The sequence below is a fragment of the Hylobates moloch genome, unplaced genomic scaffold (assembly GCF_009828535.3).
Source record: "Hylobates moloch isolate HMO894 unplaced genomic scaffold, HMol_V3 SCAFFOLD_3, whole genome shotgun sequence".
Taxonomy (NCBI): Eukaryota; Metazoa; Chordata; class Mammalia; order Primates; family Hylobatidae; genus Hylobates; species Hylobates moloch.
The window spans coordinates 54,954,157-54,974,783 of record NW_026652278.1 but is presented as its reverse complement, the minus strand read 5'-3'; the positions used below and the strand labels follow the sequence as shown (position 1 = coordinate 54,974,783).

At 39.4% G+C, this 20,627-nt stretch overlaps 1 protein-coding gene across 1 annotated transcript; it reads left to right on the top strand.

Moving 5' to 3' along the window:
- Positions 1-3,702: 3,702 nt before the first annotated feature.
- Positions 3,703-20,384, top strand: MRLN (myoregulin). The gene is made up of 3 exons (XM_032137926.2): positions 3,703-3,826; positions 15,475-15,578; positions 16,804-20,384. The coding sequence occupies exon 3, from the start codon at positions 16,824-16,826 to the stop codon at positions 16,962-16,964; it is 141 nt and encodes a 46-aa protein (XP_031993817.1). The 5' UTR covers positions 3,703-3,826; positions 15,475-15,578; positions 16,804-16,823; the 3' UTR covers positions 16,965-20,384.
- Positions 20,385-20,627: the final 243 nt, after the last annotated feature.

Here is a 20,627-nt window from a genome sequence, read left to right as displayed (position 1 = left end):
TTCTTTCAAGAGTGAGAAGACTTCGTTCCTGTAAGTAATCAAGGACATGAAAAACTGAACGTAAAGCACAGAAAATTATTCTGATAAAATAGAATCATTGCCTTTTAGGCAGATTTCTCAGAAGGTAAAGAAAAATCTTAACAACCTCTTAAAAAGTACATACATGATTCAAGATAATTTTGTCATTTAACAGAAAGAAAAGCAGTTTTAATTTTGTATCAGCATAATGTTTGATATCAAGGCTCTTTTAAGAAAATCTTATAAATAAAGCCACTAAACCTTAGCCAGTTTCGACTATGGCAAATAAAATTCCCTTTCTGTGCACCTACTACAGGTTTCTACATCCATTTAGGTTTTGTGCTACCTATTCTTCTTCCTCATTCTGGAACAGCCAGTCATTTTGCTTTAGGACAAAACTATGCTCCTTCACCTTAGCAAAAACACATCCTGAGTACCTTGCATGCAAAGTTACTCTTCTCTGCAATATTTTTCCTAGAGAATCTCACTCAGAATATTAATCGTAACTTTTTAACTTCTATTTCACAGAGATAGCTATGAGGTAGATACCTGTGAGCTGTCAGACACCACAATTTTGCAGCAAAGCTTATGAATATACACTTTACAATGTTTTATAGTTTAGATGTCCTTATAGTACAATTTCTCAATGTGGCAAAATACATATAGCCTTAAAATTATGCTTGGTGATTAACATTTTAATACTTTATCTTATTAGAAATGATCTAGGTATTTAATGACTATCCATTAATTAACTTACACTAGCATAAGTTTTAAGTTACTAAAAGATCTTAGAGACTGTCTTCAAGCTGACATACCACAAAACATAATTATTGTTGAAATGAAGTTTGTCAGAATAATAATTTAATTTAGTTAAACACACATCTCCAGTTTTCATCATCTTAAACATCTAGGAAACATAATGCTAGTTTATTCCATCAGTAGAGCTGTCTAAATTCAGGCAGAATAAGCCCAAATAGAATACAAACGTATGCTTGCATTATGCTGAACTTGGATAACTCAGAAGACAGCTCTTTCTATCAAAAAACAAATATTAGTCTTTTTTTTAAAAAAAGAGTTACCTAAATTTTTTGAATTTGAATTCTTAAAACATTTGCATTCATTTTTTATAAAAATACTTTTTAAAGTATTAGAAGCTCAATTCTACTACCAACAGGGTGGCTTAAAACAACAGAAATTTCTTGTGTCAGTTCTGGAGACTAGAAGACCAAGATTAAGGTATCAGCAGGACCATGACCCCTCTGAAGGCTCTGAGGGAGGGTCTTTCTTTGCCTCTTCCTTGCTTCTCTGGTGGTTGCCCACAGTCCTTGGTATTCCTTGGCTTGTGGACACATCACTCCAATATCTATTTCCTTTGTCACATGATGTCTCCCTATGTGTCTGACTATGTCCCCATTTCTCGCTTCTCACAAGGACTCAGGTCATTGGATTAGGGCCCACCCTAATCCAGCATGATCTCATCTTGATTGTATCAGCAAGGCCCTATTTCCAAATAGAGTCACATTCACAGGTACTGAGGACTTGGGCTTGAAAATATCTCTAGGGGATGCAGTTCAACCCACAACAGCTAATAAGTGGTTGGCCTGGTGTTCCGAACACTCATAAGTCAGCTGCAGAGTGGAGTGTCCATGCCCCAGGGACCAGTAAAGATGACCCTTTGGAAGTGTGGTAAGAAAATATTAGAATGTCTATTTATTTTTACATTTCTTCTTTTAAAAATTGTACTTGTATTTTATGATGTAAATGATATATTTACAATAGTATATGCATATGTTCTATAAATAAAAATACATATATTCAGTGGATACTCAAAATTTTTTAATTGACCAGAGAATGGAAAAAAAAAGAAAGGCCCTTCATCTATTCCACTCCTTCTATCCTGTCTATTAAACTGTCACTAGCATATCAGTTTCTCTTTTTCACAATTGCCTCAGTAAAGTAACATTCCACTGTGAGGTTTGTAGTGAGGTGTCCACCCCACCGACCACAGCATTTAGCTGAAAAAGGTTTAGTTTGACAAAAGAGCAGTTACTAGATCTGAGCCAGGGTGACAAGTAGCTGGAACCTTAAGAATGAAGCAGTTGGCTGGGCGCAGTGGCTCACGGCTGTAATTCCATCACATTGGGAGAGAGAGGCAAACGGTCACTTGAGTCCAGGATTCAAGACCAGGCAAGACCTCATCTCTACAAAAAAAAAAAAAAAAATTAGCTGAGTGCAGTGGCACATGCCTATAGTCCCAGCTACTCAAGAAGCCGAGGTGGGAGGATTGCTTACACTCAGGAGTTCAAAGCTGCAGTGGGCTATGATCACGATACTGCACTTCAGCCTGGGTGACAGAGTGAGTCCCTATCTCTATTGAAAAAAGAAAAAAAGAAGCAATTTAACAATCTTTATGTATTTCAGTAACTTTTCTCTAATTGTCAGTTTTCTTTTTTCTTTTTTGAGACAAAGAGTCTTGCTCTGTTACGTAGGCTGTAGCGCCACGGCATGATCTTGGCTCAGTGCAACCTCTGTCTCCAGGGTTCAAGTGAACCTTCTACCTCAGCCTCCTGAGTAGCTGGGACTGCAGGCATGTGCCACCATACCTGGCTACTTTTCTGTATTTTTTTGTAGATACTGGGTTTCACCATGCTGCCCAGGCTGATCTCGAACTTTGGAGCTCAAGCCATCTGCATGCTTTGGCCTCCCAAAGTGCTGGTATTACAGGCATGAGCCACCACTCCCAGCCACATAATTGTCAGTTTCTTTTAATACTTCAGACAGAGCCAGTGTTTAATGTAATTAGGTATAAAGACATGCTGTTAATATTATAAACAATTTGATGTCATTTTTGGGGGAGGAGGGGAGGCACAGAATTCGGAATGTTTTGAAATATAAGTTTCCAAAAGAGGAGAGCCACTGCAAACCAGAAGTAAGGTGATGATTACACCTCCGTTCTTACCACGTGAATTTATGTATGACACAATCCCAAGATCCAGCCTCCAACCCCCACATATACCTATGTGTTTCCAGGAATTGTTTTGGGATCTCTGAGGGAAGGCAGCTGATATGCTCACAGGTAAACAAACTTTAAAAAGTTGATAACATGCATTTCAAAATCCATTTGTTGATATATTTTTAAAATTGAGGAGTCAATATAAACAAGGTAAAATGTATAAATTTAAAAAGATATTCAGATGTCCATGGAAAATAATTGTTCAGAAGAGAAAAGGGTAGTATAACATTAAATGAGTCATGGCGTTTTTTGACATTCCTGATTCTTTTTATTATTATTATACTTTAAGTTCTAGGGTACATGTGCACAACATGCAGGTTTGTTACATAGGTATACATGTGCCATGTTGGTTTGCTGCACCCATCAACTCGTGATTTACATTAGGCATTTCTCCTAATGCTATCCCTCCCCCAGCCCCCCACCCCCCCCGACAGGCCCTGGTGTGTGATGTTCCCTGCCGACACTCAGGATATTTTGTTGGTTGTTTAACTCTTCAAAAACTTGACATAAGGGTCTATTGATTGTGGAGGAACTGATCTCCTTCTCATGGGTTCTTTGAGCTCCTGTGTGGGCTTAAGTATATCTTTGCTATAATTTGTTCAACCTGTGCCTGTCAATTTCTTTCCACTTGCCTCCTCCCATGACATTCTGGTTCATGTTTCTTCATAAAGCTCTAAGCCAGTTATTAATAACAGACCAGTGAGCCTCCTGATCCACCAAGACCATATGGTGCTTTTCATAAAAGAGAGAGATCATTCCCTTGACTTTGGACTTCGCTTATTGAACCCCTGAACAGTAAGTGTTCTGTTTTGTTTTGTTTTTTAATGTAGCATTTTAAGATGTTGATTTTGGAGAAAAGTTTAGTGTGACTCTTATGTGCTTCTGATAGAGGGAGAATATAATAGGTTAAAATTCACTAAGACAAAGCCTATTTCCTATTCCCTGCAACTCTCCGCTTTTTATAAGGCCTTATAAAAATCTCTCTGCTTTTCATAAGGCTGATTATAAAGAGAGATCAATGAATTAGATTTCTACTCCTCTCATTTTCTTTTGGTTAAATAAAGGCAGGAGGAGAAGCAAAGGATTAATGATATATAAATTACTTGACCAAGCCCTGTGGCTGCAGCTTGACCTCCTGTCTCCTTGTGTTTTCTCTCCAAATAGAATTCCAGTGATTTCAAAGAGAATTTTCACATATGAAAAGTATATGTGGGGGACTGTGGGGGAGGAGTAGTTGGACAAGAGACCTGGGCACTTTTGTGTATTTCCCCCTTGTTCTAGGTTTGGATCAGAGAGGGCACCTGTCTTGTTCCATGGATTCATTGCTTCCTTGTTTTTTAGCCAAAGGCTTTGTCTTTGCAGCCTTCTTTATACTGGTTGCTTCTGAGAGTCCTTCAAAGTAGGTCACGATGTTTTCTGTCTAGAAAAGGGGGACCCTGAAGCCCAGAAAGGCCAATGCCCCACTTGGTTCTCCTGAGCAGGGCTAAAACCTGACACTCCAATCCTTCTTCAAGACCATAGACTAATATAGCTTTCTGCTTTGGTTATGTATGTTCAATTCTTGAACATGTGCACCAGGCTTCTAAATAAAATGTGTAAGGGTGGCATGACAGGGAACTGGAAGGAGGCAGATGTGGGCTTGTTGTTGAGCCCTGGTTTGGACCACATACAAGCTATGTGATCCTAAGAAAGTTCTCAACCACTCTGAGCCTCAGTTTGCTCATTTGCAAAATGAGAATCATAGTCTCTTTTACAACGTGATGGGGTTTACTCAATGTATATAAGAAGCCAAGTATAGTGACAGGACTGTTATTTTAACACATTTATAAATTCCTTCTTTGAATTTTTCCTGAATCTTCCTAATTATCTCTCATTTGTTTCCAATTTAAACCCAGAGCCTCCAAATGGGAAACATGAATTTAAACTGTAGAGGCAATATCTGACTTCTACTACTTTTAATAACTTCATTTTTAGAATAGTGGAAACCATGCAAATGCAGAGGACAGGTGGATTGGAGGATGTATATTGTTAGCAATGGAGACATTAAGTCTACAGCTAAGATCAATGATGATGAGAAACCTCCCCAAACAACTTCAAAATATAAACTATTATTTCCATAAACGTATCTGCTCTATTATAATCAGCATTCTAACATTTTTTCTTTTTGTTCTGTCTTTCTATGTTTCCAAAAGACTGGTTTCCACCCTTGCCACATTAAATTCTGTGTGTCTGGATAAGACAGAAAGAAGGACTGTCTCAATACCTGCTTTCCAAAGTGTTGCTCTGTAACTCAGGAGATATGATTGGATTTTTGTTTTCCTCTATAAACTTTAATTGTGCAAATATGTATTTAATTCGTACCATGTGCAAGACACCGTGTGCTAACCTAAAACGGGGTCTATAAAAGTCACAATGGGCTTGCTCATGGTTCAGTCCTCCTCCTTGGGTATCACCTTTTTTTTTTTTGAGACAGAGTCTTACTCTGTCACTCAGGCTGGAGTGCAGTGGCTTGATATCACCTCACTGCAACCTCCACCTCCTGGGCTCAAGTGATTCTTCCACCTCAGCCTCCCGAGTACCTGGGACCACAGGTGTGCACCAACATGCCCAGCTAATTTTTTGTTATATATTTTTTTAATAGAGACAGGGTTTTGCCATGTTGCCCAGCCTGGTCTCAAACTCCTGGGCTCAAGTGAACCACCACCTTGGCCTCCCAAAGTGCTGGAATTATAGGTGTGAGCCATCGCACCTGGCCAAGTATCACCTTCTAAGTAATGACTTTGTGAAGCATAGAAGAGCAACACCTTAAAGTCACACCTTGTCTGCCCTATGGAAAAAAAATTGTCATTAAGCACTTACTTTGTTCCAAGCTCTGTGGAAAATGCTCTAAAGGTGGTCATAGTCTGTCATTTAAACTTGAAATTCTATTCTCCAGCCTAACCATCTATTTTCAGCTAAACTTGACTCCAAAGAACAATCAGCTTGTTTCAGAAATCAAATCTGCACCTAAAAACATAAAGACATTGCCACCAGTGAATTTATACCAAGGAGTGTGTGTTGCAGGCCAAGGAGGCAGTTTAAAAGGTTTTGCCAAATGCCTGTGAGTACTCAAAAAAGTCCGGAGATTTCCCCACTCCCCTCCATTCACCAACTCCAAACAGGAATGACACTTGTTTGGATATCTGAGTTCTGCAGGTCAAAAAACACAAGCAAGCCCCCCTAGTCCCATTTCTGCATCCTGCACCCATTTCTGCATCCTTGCACCACTCAAAGGACAAGTGTCTGCAGGCACCTCTGTGTTGGGGCTCTCTGAGGAAGCCTCACACAGCTGATCCCCAACCAGGGCTCCGGGCATTTCATCCGGCTTTGTAAAAGGGCATCACAACTGTGATTCATGCAGAGGGCTGGAAAACTTGGCAGGGAGAAGGCTGATAACATTTTGATTATTTCAATTCCAGAATATTTCATAATGTTCAGTGCCCATAACTGAATAAATTCATGTCATCTCAGGGGCAATGTATGATCTGTTTAGCTCAAAAATATGGCAGCTAGAAACTTTAGCCTTCAGGAGTCCTGATAGTGGATGATTAAGGAGTCATGCTTGTTCATATGTAGAAAAATTGTTCTTTTAAGGGCCAGAACATTTATTTCAAACGTTTGAGGCATGGCCATCAATGGCTTGGGAAAGCCAAAACTGAACAGATGTTGACCTAAAAAGAAAGCGAGTGGGCTGGGCATGATGGCTGATGCCTGTAATCCCAGCACTTTGGGAGGCCAAGGTGGATGGATCACCTGAGGTCAGGAGTTCAAGACCAGCCTGTCCAACATGGTGAAACCCTGTCTCTACTAAAAATACAAAAATTAACTGGTGTGGTGGTGGGAGCCTGTAATCCCAGCTACTCAGGAGGCTGAGGCAGGAGAATTACTTAAACCCAGGCAGTGGAGGTTGCAGTGAACCAAGATTGTGCTGTTGCACTCCAGCCTGGGCAACAAGCATGAAACTCCGTCTCAAAAAAAAAAAGAGAGAGAGAGAGGTTCCACTGAAGAGAAGAGAAACACAGTGGCTCCTGACAGGTCTGAAACCTGCTTTCCCACCTGGGGCGGGTGGGTGATCAGATCGACCCTCAGGAGTGCTGCCAGGCGAGCCAACACCCTGCTGCTCATGTGTCTGTGTGTCTGCCTCAGCTTCTCTGGGCTTTCCATCTCTTAAGGGCTATTTGTTTCCTCTCATCTAACTGAGCCACTCCATCCCTCTTCATGGCTGGGCTGCAAGGAAGTGGCAGTCTTTCCGAATCTGCTGCTTCATTTAACTAGGCACTATTTATTGAGTGTCAGGTAGCATGCTGGGCTCTTGGCTTACTTTTTTTTGTTTGCTTGTTTTGTTTTGTTGAGACCCAGGCTGGAGTTTAGTGGCACAATCTTGGCTCACTGCAAGCTCTGCCTCCCAAGTTCAAGCGATTCTTATGCTTCAGCCTCCCGAGTAGCTGGGACTACAGGTGTGCACCACCATGCCCAGCTAATTTTTGCATTTTTAGTAGAGACAGGGTTTTGCCATGTTGGCCAAGCTGATCTCCAATTCCTGACCTCAGGTGATCTCCCTGCCTTGGCTTCCCAAAGTGCTGGGATTATGGGTGTGAGCCACCATGCCCGGCCTCTTGGCTTACATTTTTACCAGTCCTGCAATATTGCAGTGGCTAAGGCCGTGGGCATTGGACCAAACAAATCTCCATAAAAATCCTTAGTCACCTCTTACTATGTGTGTAATGTTGGACAGCTATCTTAACCTCTCTGGGTTTCCATCTTTTTGAGTAAGAAAATAGGGGCATGAATATTCCACCTCATAAAGTTTTATGAGATTAAAAATCAAAGTGCGTGTAGAAGGCACTGAACTTTAGTTATGAATAAAGTCCTTTCAACCCCCTACAAGACAGATATTACGCTCTCTGTTCTCCAGATGAGGTGGCATCTGAGGCTAGGTGCTTTGTCCAAGGCTGCAGAGTTAATACTGGTGAGAGCCAGGATCTCAAACTGGTTCCATCTGGTTCAGATCCTGTACTCTCTCCTCACTGCACCTTGCTGACTGACCATCTGTGACTAACATGTTTCTGTGTCCAGTCGAAGTCCACTTTGTCAAATTCTTTGCCTTGTGGCCCTGACCTGCCACATTTTCCGCTTTTCACTTGTGATTTGCTTTGCTCTGGACTCTCTAGTTATACATGGGCTGGAATCAAAGATGTTGGAGGGTGATGAAGGAAGACTCTCCTCACGTAGCCGACTCTGATGAAATGCAGAATCCAGTCTATCATAAATGTCAGAAAATTGCTGAGGCAATTGTGGCACTAGCTTTGGAAAAAGTTACTGTGTGACCTAAGACAAGTCTCTGCACTTCTCTGGGCCTTGTTTGTCAACTGAGAAGTTTACAAAAGCTCTGATATCTTCTCTTTTCTTTTTTTTTTTTTTTTTTGAGATGGAGTCTTGCTCTTTCACCCAGGCCAGAGTGCAGTGACGTGATCTCGGCTCACTGCAAGCTCCGCCTCCCGGGATCACGCCATTCTCCTGCATTTCATTAGTACTTCCAGTCTTTCCCCATTATTGTTTTTCTTAGCTGGAAAGAGAATAATTGCCTTGAAATCATGTCTTAATCAGGAAACAAGGTGCAAGAATAATGCCTGCCATCATTTAAACATAGAGCCATATGCATTATTTAATTCCTATACAAGCTTTCTATGATATAAGGCTCATGTCATTGATAAGTTAATTTCTCAGATATACGTTAAATTTCCTTGCTCATATAATTCAACTTTGGGCAGAATTGAAGGGGACCTTAATGAGCTCCGAAAATGCAGCTTGAACTCAAATTTTAGAAGCTTACAGAACACAAAAAATCCGTTTACCATTACATGTGCCCAAATTTTCCCAAATTACTCGAATTTGAGTTTAGTGAGGGCAAACCTCCAGTATGCTGTAGAAACGGTGGCCATCCCAACAGATCATCCCATTCTAAAACCCTGCACGTCCTGTGCCAAGTTTTTCTTGCCTTCCAACAACTTGACTTGTTCCCTAATTACAAGCAAAAAAAAAAAAAAAAAAAAAAAAACCAAAAGGAAAAGTATTAAGAAGACATAGTTCCCATATGATTTCTCAAGTTTCTGAAAGACGGTTGTCCTGAACATAAACTTTCTAGGAAAGGGAGATGTTTTCCATAGGGAGACAAATTGCAAGCACCCAACTTTGGGATTTTATTTTTAAAATTATTTGCTGGGAAAGGTAGACTTATTATGTATGTTTTTCTTGTTGTAATTGTCATTTGGACAAAGTGAACTTTCATTCTTCCCAGAAAGCTTCTGCTTTAAGTATAGTCCAGTCAGTATTTGTTGAGAACTAATTAGTGTCAGAGAGTGTGAGGCACTGGAATCCAGGATGAATAAAGCCGTCCCCTACCTTCTAGGAAAGCATCACTGACTATAGGGTATTGCATGTAAACAACCATGATACAGTGTGGTCACTGGCAACATGTTACGGAGAAGTTGGAAATACATTCTGTCTAAGGAAGTCAGATTGGATAACAGAGGAGGTGAGATTGAATCTCAAAGGATGAATAGGAGTTTAACAGTTTTGCCTGTTTAGGTGCTTAAAGAGAACTTGAGAAGAATGATTCATTCAAGGGCTACTGTCTAACAGTAATATGCTAGACTGTAATTAATAATAGACACGATCACTTACTAAATGTTTACTTTCTAGGTACAAGTATTATCTCATTAAATTCTCAGGCTACCCCAAGAAGCAGGTACCATTATCCCCACTTTATGGAAGTGCCAACTGAGGCACAGAGTTAATGTAACTTGCTTAAGGTCTCATGCACTGTGGCAGACCTGAGATTCAAACTCTGTCAGTCTGATTCTAGATCCATCTCTCAAACACCATGTCTTGGCAGCATTCTTATTATTTCTCAGCTTAGTTAATGTTAAGGAGGTCAAGGGGAGAAACTTGTTAGCCATAAGGTAACAAGTGGTTAAAAACGCGTAACAATAAATATGAATAAAATATGTAGTAAAAGATAATAAAAATAAATAATAAAAACTGTACTTTTGGGCAGATGCAGTGGCTCATGCCTGTAATCCCAGCACTTTGGGAGGATGAGGTGGACGGATCACCTGAGGTTGGGAGTTCAAGACCAGCCTGACCAACATGGAGAAACCCCATCTCTACTAAAAATACAAAAATTAGCCGGGCGTGCAGGTGCATGCCTGTAATCCCAGCTACTCAGGAGGCTGAAGCAGGAGAATCGCTTGAATCCGGGAGGTGGAGGTTGCAGTGTGCAGTGAGCCAACATCATGCCATTGCACTACAGCCTGGGCAATAAGAGCAAAACTCTGTCTAAAAACAAAATCAAAACAAAAAACAAAACAAAGAAACTGTACTTTCAGCTAAATTTGTTGTTAAATAGTGAGCTCACAGTTGTGATCTGGGCAATGTCCCATTTACAAAGGGCAGATTGTTTTGATGTGAATAAATTAGCAACTAACTGTTTAAAGTAAATCCCGGCAAATTTGGGGTTATCAGGCCCAGATGGGTAACTGTGAGCCCTTCCATCCCATCCACAACCAGCTCACCTACATAGAAACGATCCAGGACTGAAGAAGGAGAGTGGCCATTAATAATTATGTGATGTTTCCATGCCAGTACAGTCAATTTCCATTATAATGTAGATCTTTTCAAAAGTAACTTTTCATTTTAAAACATGAATAAATCAGTATAGTTGAAAGAGCATGGCATCTGGAAGCTGAAGTACTAGATTAGTTTCTAAACTATGGCACAGAATACTCAATGTCCTTCATCTCCCAGTTGTGCAGAAGCAGTGCCCGGCACATAATAGACCCTCAATAACTGGTGGTTATTATAATATTATTTACTTAAGTGACCTATTAAGCAAAAGTAGACAGATTTCAACTGTGTCTCATTTTTCAACATGTGCCTCTGGGGAACTTCTATCAATATTATCTTAACTGTTTGACATTGATTGAAACAAGGAGAAGGATTAGAAAATTTTTATTAAAAACGAAAATATTTTTGAAGTGTGACTCCTGTGTTTAAGATTATAAACTTGAATCCAATGAAAAGTGTTTTTATTTTGAGTGAAAAAGAGACTTTGCAAAGTATATTCATTCTGTACTTTGTCCTAACCAAAAATCCACACTTAATAAAGAGACATGTTAGAGGTTAGGAGAAATTGAGACAAGTGTGAAGTCTCAGAACTAATAATACTTTTATATAATAGAGGGATTTTTTTTGTTGTTGTTTTTTGTTTTTTTGTTTTTGTGCTTTTTTTGCCAGGGGACCAAGCCATTTAGAAAATACATTCTTCTTATGGTTCCCTGGAGTCAGAGTTGACTTCAAAGGTAGGGGCTTACAAACTGGTGGCAGAGTGAAGAACAGAGAATACAATGAAGTCAGCTCCTAGAAACCAGGGATTACTGCTACTCTCATTTGTCTAACTCTGTGGGATACCACTCCTCAACTATCTAATAAGCAATGAACAGGTCAATTCAAATTAGATTATTTGGACCTGAATCTTGATAGAATCAAAGGAAGAAATAAAAACTTATAAACTAGGTGAGAGTATCCATTCTACTTTCAGCACAACAGTCTATAAAATAATAAAGTGACTCCCAATGGCCTCTAGAAATGAGGAAAAGAAAGGCAGAGGCATTCACATGGTTGCGGGGGGGGCGGTATTATTTGCCATCATCTGAAGTTTCAACATAAAAAAAAATTGACCCAAAATAACCTCAGCTGTCATATCAGAAATGGGAGATCATGTCATTTTTAACTATGATGTTAAAACATTACGTTCAAGATAAGACCAAGGTCTTGAGATAAACACATTCAGTAAGTTGTAGCATAGATTTTAAGGTGTCCTAACTTGTTTAAAATTTGTGTATATTTTTTGGTACATGTTTCTATCAGATTAAAAAAACTAGGAAATATTTTCTCCTGAAAATTGCTGCTGTTAAATAGCTATTCTCTTCAACAAATGCCCCTTCAATCCTAAAGAAGAAACACTTACTACCATGATTCTATTGGATTTACATTTTCAATGTAAATTTTGAAATGTAAATCAAGCACCATGTGACTCATAATTTTAATCCACAGTAAAACCTGGGTGTGTTAGGAAACTCGTGATGAGACAAATTTATGTCCTTCCAATTATTTAGATCTAGAAACAGACCTAACATCAAGGGCAAAAACCAAACAGGAACCCCTGGTTCCTGTTCCTCATGGTGGAAGAGATTTGCCTTATCATAGAAGTTACATACTTTCATTAAAATATTTCGTTGATAAATGTAATTTTCCTTTCATTCATATTTGTTATAATGATTGGCCTGACAAAAATAAAATCAGTATAAGTTACTTTGAAATATATCAGAGGGAGAAAGACTAGCAGTAATGAGACTACTTTCCTTTGTGTTCTGAAGTTATATAGGCAATATCCTTTTAAATGAATGAATGTGAGAAATGGAAGAAGTAAGGGGTGGCAGGGGCAGGGGGCAGGTGGCAGTGAGAAATGGAAACAGCAAAGGGAAAACAAAATCACCCAAATTGCTTCCACCCAAACTTCACAACTATGGCCACTATTGACATTTGGATGTATTTCTCTCTGGTCTCTTATTTTGTTTAGTATTTTAATTATGAAGTCTAACGTACATACAGAAAAGCACATGAAAGCCAGGTACAGTGGCTCATGTCTGTAATCACACCACTTTGGGAGGCTGAGGCAGGAGGATCACTGGCGTCCAGGAGTTCAAGACCAGCCTGGGGAACATAGTGAGACCCTGTTTCTACAAAAATAAAAATAAACTACCTGGGTGTGGTGGCATGTGCCTGTGGCCTCAGCTACTCCTGAGGCTGACGTGGGATGATTGCTTGAGTCCAGGAGTTCAAGGCTGCAATGAAATAGGATTGTACGACTACACTCCAAGCTAGTATACAGAATGAGACTCTCAAAAGCAAGCAAGCAAGAAGGAAGGAAGGAAGGAAGGGAGGAAGGAAAAAGAAAGGAAAGGAAGGAAAGAAAGAAGGAAAGAAGGAAGGAAGGAAGGAAGGAAAGAAAGAAGGAAGGAAGGAAAAGAAAGGAAAGGAAGGAAAGGGAAGGAAGGAGGGAAAGAAAGAAGGAAAGAAGAAAGAAAGGAAGGAAGGGAGGAAGGAAGGAAATCACATGAAGTTTCTATGTACAGTTTAATAAATGTTAAAAAGTGATTGCTAGTATAACCACCATCCAGGACAAGAAATGAGACACTGTTGGAATCTCTTGCCTATTTCCTTCCCCTATACTCCCTAAAGTCAGGCCTACTCTGATTTTGTGGTAGCAAATCTCTTTCTTTTCTTGATAAATTTACCACTTGCATTACTGCCAACCATATATATACCCCTAAACCATGCACTTTAACTGTATTTTTCTAGTTTATATAAATGTACTTACACTGTTGTCTTTTGTGTCTTGCTTTTTAAAATTCAATGCTATCTTTGTTAGATTCACCTGTTTTTGTATTTTAAAATTCAATGTTATATTTGTAAGATTCGTCATTGTTTTTGTCTATAGCTGTAGTTTGATTTTTATTATTGTATAATATTCCATTATATGACCATGCCACAATTTATCCGTGTACTAATGACATTTAAGTTGTTTCCATATTGAAGCTATTATGATGTTTGGATATATGTCTTGGTAGGCAGATAGCCATGCATTCTGGTAGGGGATACACTTAGGAGTGTAATGTGTGGTTATAAGTATGAGTTATAATCATATTCAAACATTTTAATATTGTCAAGGTGCAGTGGCTCCCCAGCGCTTTGGGAAACTGAGGAGGGGAGGACCACCTGAGACCAGCAGTTTGAGGCTGCAGTGAGCTAGAATTGCACTCCTGTTCTCTAGGATTGCTTGAAGTCAGGAGTTCGAGACTAGCCTGGGCAACATAGCAGGACTCCATCTCTACAAAAAATTAAAAATTAGCCAGGCAAGGCAGTGCACACCTGTAGCTGTAGTTACTCAGGAGGCTGAGGAGGGAGGATTGAATGAGCCCAGGAGTTTAAGGTTACAGTGAGCTATGATCACACCACTACATTCCAGCCTGGGTAACAGAGCAAGCTCCTATTTCAAAATAAGGAAATAGGCTGGGTGTGGTGGCTCACCTCTGTAATCCCAGCACTTTGGGAGGCTGAGGCAGGTGGACTGCTTGAGCTCAGGGCTTCAGTATCAGCCTGGGCAACATGGCAAAACCCCATCTCCACAAAACATACAAAAAATTAGCTAGGCATGGTGGCGCACACCTGTAGTCCCAGCTACACAGGAGGCTGAGGTGGGAGCATCGCTTGAGCCTGAGAGGTCGAGCCTGTAGTGAGCCGTATTTGTGCCACTGCACTCCAGCCTAGGTGACAGAGTGAGATACTATCTCAAAAAAATTAAAAATAAAATAAAGAAGTAAATAAAAAATTAAAATAAAAAAGTACAGTAAAAATATGGTATAAAAGATAAACAGTGGTACACCTGTATAGGGCACTTAAAATGAATGGAGCTTGCAGGACTGGAAGTTGCACTGGGTGAGTCACTGTGTGAATGGTGAGTGAATGTGAAGGCCTAGGACATTCCTGTACACTACTCTAGACTTTGTGAACACTGTACACTTAGGCTACACTAAATTTATTTATCAGTTTTTTCTTTCATCAGTAATAAATTAAGTTTCAGAATAAAGAAATAGGCTGGGAATGGTGGCTTACTTCTGTAATCTCAGCACTTTGGGAGGCTGAAGCAGACGGATCACCACAGGGGAGGAGCTCAAGACCAGCCTGGCCAACATGGTGAAACACAGTCTTTACTAAAAATACAAAAATCAGCCAGATGTGGTGGCGCATTCCTGTAATCTCAGCTACTAGGGAGGCTGAGGCAGAAGAATTGCATGAACCCAGGAGGCAGAGGTTGCAGCGTGCTGAGATCGTGCCATTGCACTCCAGCCTGGCCGACAACAGCGAGACTCTGTCTCAAAAAAAAAAAAAAAAAAAAAAAGGAGAGAAAGAAAACTAAGAAAAAGAAAAAAAATTAAATTTCATATACTGTAATATTTTACTTTATAAACTTTTTAATTTTCTTAGTGTTTTGACTCTTTCATAATAATACTTAGCTTAAAGCACAAACACATTGTATGGCTGTACACAAACATTTTCTAGAATTTAGCTTCATCTTTCTGTCCAATGTTCAGTTTTAAGCTCTACAATTCTGGGATAAACAGAAATTAAAGTGTCATATTTGCAAAAGTTCACTCTTAGACATCTCCTTCCAATCTAGTTTCCAAAACGATTTTAGAAGTTTTTCTGTGTAGGCTCCCTGCCCCTCCACTTCCTACACTACCTCACTGTCCAGTAAAACTTGTTGCTATGCTTTGACACAGGAATCAAGGTTGCTAAGAGACCACCTGTGCTGAATGCGCTTTGTTCTGGCAAGAGCAGAAAACTGAGAAGCTGTGTTACCTACCACTACCTGGGATTAATTCAGGTGAGAAATGGGTCTCTACTCACTCCTCATTCCTCACTAATTGTCTATTCCCCTCCTCACATCTTATTTCAGTCTGTCTTTTACTCTTTTTGGAGAGAGTTGAAGGTATCCCTGGGAGCCACAGACTGAAGAAACACAAGCTGGAGTTTGAGGTTTCTGGAGAGAAGGAAAATCACTTTTCAAACCCATGTATTATTTTTGCTCCTTGTTGCTGAAACACAGGCAAAAGGAATTGTTGCATGCAGGGAAAATTCTAGGTGTTTCTTTTGCTAATGATAGTTGTATAATTTGGGGCAAGTAATTCCCTTCTCTAGGAATGGAGTAATTTATTACAGAAATTATCAAGATTGCTCAAAATGGCAGTAGACAACACTGGCAGAGTACTCATCTCTTTCCCCTTCCCTCTTTCTTATTCTCTCTTAAAAGCTACCTGCCTTTTTTATTTTGGGGTGAAAATAGTAGATGAAATATTTTACTACCGAAATTTTGCCACCTTTTTTGACATTGATGTTCATTTTGAATATATATGTGGAACTTTGGTGTAAGGCTTTGAAAGCTGCTTATTTGCCTTCGCATCCCCTGTAAAAGGGATTAAGAATGGTTCTAAATGCCCTGCCTAACAGACATTTGGTAAACTGTTCCAACAATGTGGAATGCAGACCACAAATTCCAGGTATTTTTTAAAACCTGTTTTATTAATACAGAAATGTAGAGGAAATTAAATGTTTGATGCCTTAGTAAGTAACCAAAACATGACAGACAGGATCTTGAGGAAAGAAAAAGACCTTTTTTTTTTTAATCACTACCTGCCTTTTTTCATGTCTTTAAATTCTCACTTCCTGGTAACACCAATAGTACAAGTTAGAGGAATAGCAGCTTCACCAATGCCAATAAAAATGATTGAAATGACTGCAGATACTTGATAAATAAACTTACTACAGATAACATGAAAAGGGAATGGCCACTATGAAAGTTCCTTGAGCTGTTTGTTTTAGAAACAAAGGCAAGTTTGGCATCGAGAAAAGCCTGTGATTTTGACAGAAAGTGGTCAAAATAAATGGGAGAAAAATATTTTATTTCATTGATTGTTTACAAATAGGTGTGGAATATTCCCTGGAAGACTTACCTTGCTCACTATCTTTTTATAGTGGAAATATTAGATTGAGTTGAAAGAATCAGTATTATAAATGTGTTCATTTGAGGATACTTTTCTCTTTTTTCCTAGGGAGCAGGAGTATTCTGGATATGACTGGTAAAAACTGGATATTAATTTCTACTGCTACTCCCAAAAGTCTAGAAGATGAAATTGTGGGAAGACTTCTAAAAATTTTGTTTGTTATCTTTGTTGACTTAATTTCTATTATATATGTTGTGATAACTTCTTAGAAAGCTGACTTCCTTTCCATGTACATTTCAAACTGAATTACAGTGAATAAAAATTTGTATTTTAACATGTTGAGTGACTCACATTTTATGACATTGCCAATTTATTCTAGAAGCCAACAGGACACTGCAATACAAACAACATTGTGTATTGTTTAGTTCTTTATGGCTTATGAAACATCATTCACATATGCTGAAGTGAATTTTTTTTCCCCAAAAACATCTATCCTACTGAGTCATGAAAATTCTAGATTTTTGGCTAGTCATGGTGGCTCACACCTGTAATCCCAGCACTTTAAGAGGCCCAGGTAGGTGGATCCCTTGAGCGCAGGAGTCCGATACAGGCCTGAGCAACGTGAGGAAACCCCATCTCTCTCTACTAAAAATAAAAATTAAAAAAATTTGACAGGCATGGTGGTGCATGCCTGTAGTCCCAGATACTCATACTCCAGATGCTGAGGTGGAAGAATCACCTGAGTCCAGGAAGTCAAGGTTGCAGTGAGCTGCAATCACAGCACTGCACTCCAGCCTGGGTGACAGAGTGAAACCCAGTCTCAAAACAAAAACAAACAAACAAGCAAAAAAAAAACTTCTGGACTTTTTAACCTAGTCATTATTTGGTGTATTGACTAAAATTTATACCTGAGATTGTGAGTGAAGTTGATTTTTTAGGATGTGTACCTATGTGACATTTTATATAATTCTATTTTTAACATGCCAAGATTAACATTCCAGTAGCATAATCTTTACATATGCTGTACCAATTTTCTTATACACATATTTGATCTGTTTGTAGGTGGATTATTTTTCTTAACCATGGGCAATTGGATAAGTGAGAAATATTTCTAACAACAAAGACTTAGGAATGAAAATACTTAGAAGAGATTCTTTTAGGAAAACAGAACTTATAAGAAAGGAGAGAAGGCAGAGTGTAACCCATGTTGATTTCCTATTTGGGACTAAATGCTCAGTCTATGTCATTTAATGTAAGGCTTACAATAATCCTAGATGGCAGGTGCTTCTTGCCTCCATTTTACAGATGAGGAAACTGAATCTTGGAAGAATTGTGCCAGTTTGAGGCCAACACTAGGAGGTGTCTGGAACCGGATCTGGAGCCTTCACAATCTATAATATGTTGCCTCCAAAGGTAAATAATAACTTTATAAGACAAGTGTAGTTAAAAACCAATCTGTAGAGCCAAACTCTTTTTCTTCCAGTAATTCTTTATTCAAGTTCCTCTTGCTGTATTTAATATTGCCTCTATTTTCTTATTCCATATTTAAAAATTTTTTTATCCAGAAGAAAGATCAAGTTTACTTTTTTCTTATGTCCCACTTGAAAATGTGTTCTCTTCCCCTGTTTTCTCCATTTCCGCTTCATCTCACAGTGTTAAAATATAACTGTTGAACTTCTACTTTTTAAGCTTTTGAAAAACAAATGACTCTCTGTCCTTTAGACTTTTTGAGTTCTTACTTTGGACACACATACTCAACAAAATTCTGATTTCTTCTATGTGATAATTGTTTTCTTTGATTTGGTCCAATCATTAATGCAAGGTTTCATAAGAGATCTAATTAAGTGTGAAAGGAATCTGGACCTTTGAGACATATCCTTTAACCAACTCTTACTTAACCTGTCAGCAGTGTTGTATATTTAACCACAAACCAAATAGAGTCAAACTGAGTGTTAATTGAAAACAGTAGCAGAACGTCCTATTCTTCTTCTATACTATATTATTAGACCCTACCTTTTGGGTATAAGGACCACCTCCTGTTGATGTGATGTGCTTCTCCCCAAACTCCCATATTTGAGATTTGTTGGAACCCATTATCAGGTTACTCCTATTTTCAGGCAGCTGTTTCTTTTCTCTGGGAGATTCCAGGCAGTAGACAAGGTGGTTCGAACCATCTATTCTGAAGCCAGACTGCCTGGGTCACTTCCTATAGTTTGACAGCCCTATGTCTCAGCTTCCTTACTTATAAAATGAGAGCCTAGTTCATAGGGTTGTAGAGAAAATGAAATGAGGTAACTGATGCAAAGTGCTTAGTACAGTCCCTGGCATATGGGAAACCTTTAATGTATGATAGACTGCTGTCATTATTATCCTCAGGTGGGAGCAAAAGTGATGTGCCTTCCTTCAAACTTACACTCCCCCTTACACTTAGAATGACCTCATATTAACCCGTCACATTGGCCCAAGGAAGTGATTATGTTCCACTGGAACCTAGGCATAGTTCTGCTGGAGGTATAGATCTAAACTGGCTGAGCTTGCAGGGCATCTTTTGGTTATGTTATTTTGGGAGCTGGAAATTACAACTAGGTATCATAATGTGACTTGAGACAAGAAAAGATACATGATAAACATCCTTTTTCAACAAGTAATAAGAGTCTTAATATGCAAGTGTTGTGGCTTTATAATTGGCAATAAGTCATTTTTTTTTTTCACTCTTCTAAAATATTCATTTAGTTCCTTTTTGCCAGATTGTGCTGGGCAGCCAGGCCAAGTTGTAAACAAAACACACCTACTGTTCTCATGGAGTTCAAAGCTTGGCGGGGAACATGAATGAATACCCAAATGGTGCAATTACAATTGGGGGATGTATTGGGAAGGACATGCTCATGGTGTTATGAAGGATATAGTGAGAGATGATTCAAGGACTATTAGCAGTGGCAACTTCTGGGAGCTTGTTAGGCATCCAGAATCCTAGTCCCCCTGAGACCTACTGAATTCAGAATCCACATTGTAACAAGATCCCCAGTGTTCCATACACATCTTATGGTTTGAGAAGCCTTGTGAAGCTCATGTGACTAAGTGTTCCTGCCATCTTGTTCCTCTGGCTATTGAGCTATGTGACATTTGCACAAGTTGCATGATCTCTCTGGGTCTCATACTCCTCCCGCATTAAAATAAAGAGAGACACAAACAAAAATGGCACAATACCATATGCTTTGCATATCATATAGAAATATGTGAATGTCAAATGAATTGAGTGGAAACTGATACAAAAATGCATACCAGAAAGTAAGGGAGGAGACCACCCCTTATATTGTCTTATGCCCAAATTCTGCCTCCAAAGAAATAAAAAGTAAAAACTAAAAGGCAGAAATGAAATCCAGAAGCAGACAGCCTGGTGCCACACCCTGGGCCTGGTAGTGAAAGATAGATCCCTGACCTAGTTGGTTATGTTATCTATAGATTACAGACATTGTATAGAAAAGCACTGTGGAAATCCCTATCCTGTTTTGTTCCGATCTAATTACCGGTGCATGCAGCCCTCAGTCACGTACTCCCTGCTTGCTCAATCAATCACGACCCTCTCAAGCGCTCCACCTTAGAGTTGTGAGCCCTTGAAAGGGACAGGAATTGCTCACTCAGGGAGCTTGGCTCTTGAGACAGGAGTCTTGCTGATGCTCCCAGCTGAATAAACCCCTTCCTTCTTTAACACGGTGTCTGAGGAGTTTTGTCTGCAGCTTGTCCTGCTACATTTCTTGTTTCCCTGACTGGGAAGTGAAGTGATTGGCGGATGGTCAAGGCAGCTCCTTAGGCAGCTTAAGCCTGCCCTGTGGAACATCCCTGTGGGGGACTCCGACCAGCCAGAGTGAAGCGGAGCCTGAGAGCACTCCCGGCTAGGCATTTGCCCCAGTGGGACGCCTTGCCAGAGCAGT

Excerpts from the sequence above, each read along its gene's own strand:
- MRLN (XM_032137926.2), top strand. The coding sequence starts at position 16,824 with ATGACTGGTAAAAACTGGATATTAATTTCTACTGCTACTCCCAAAAGT.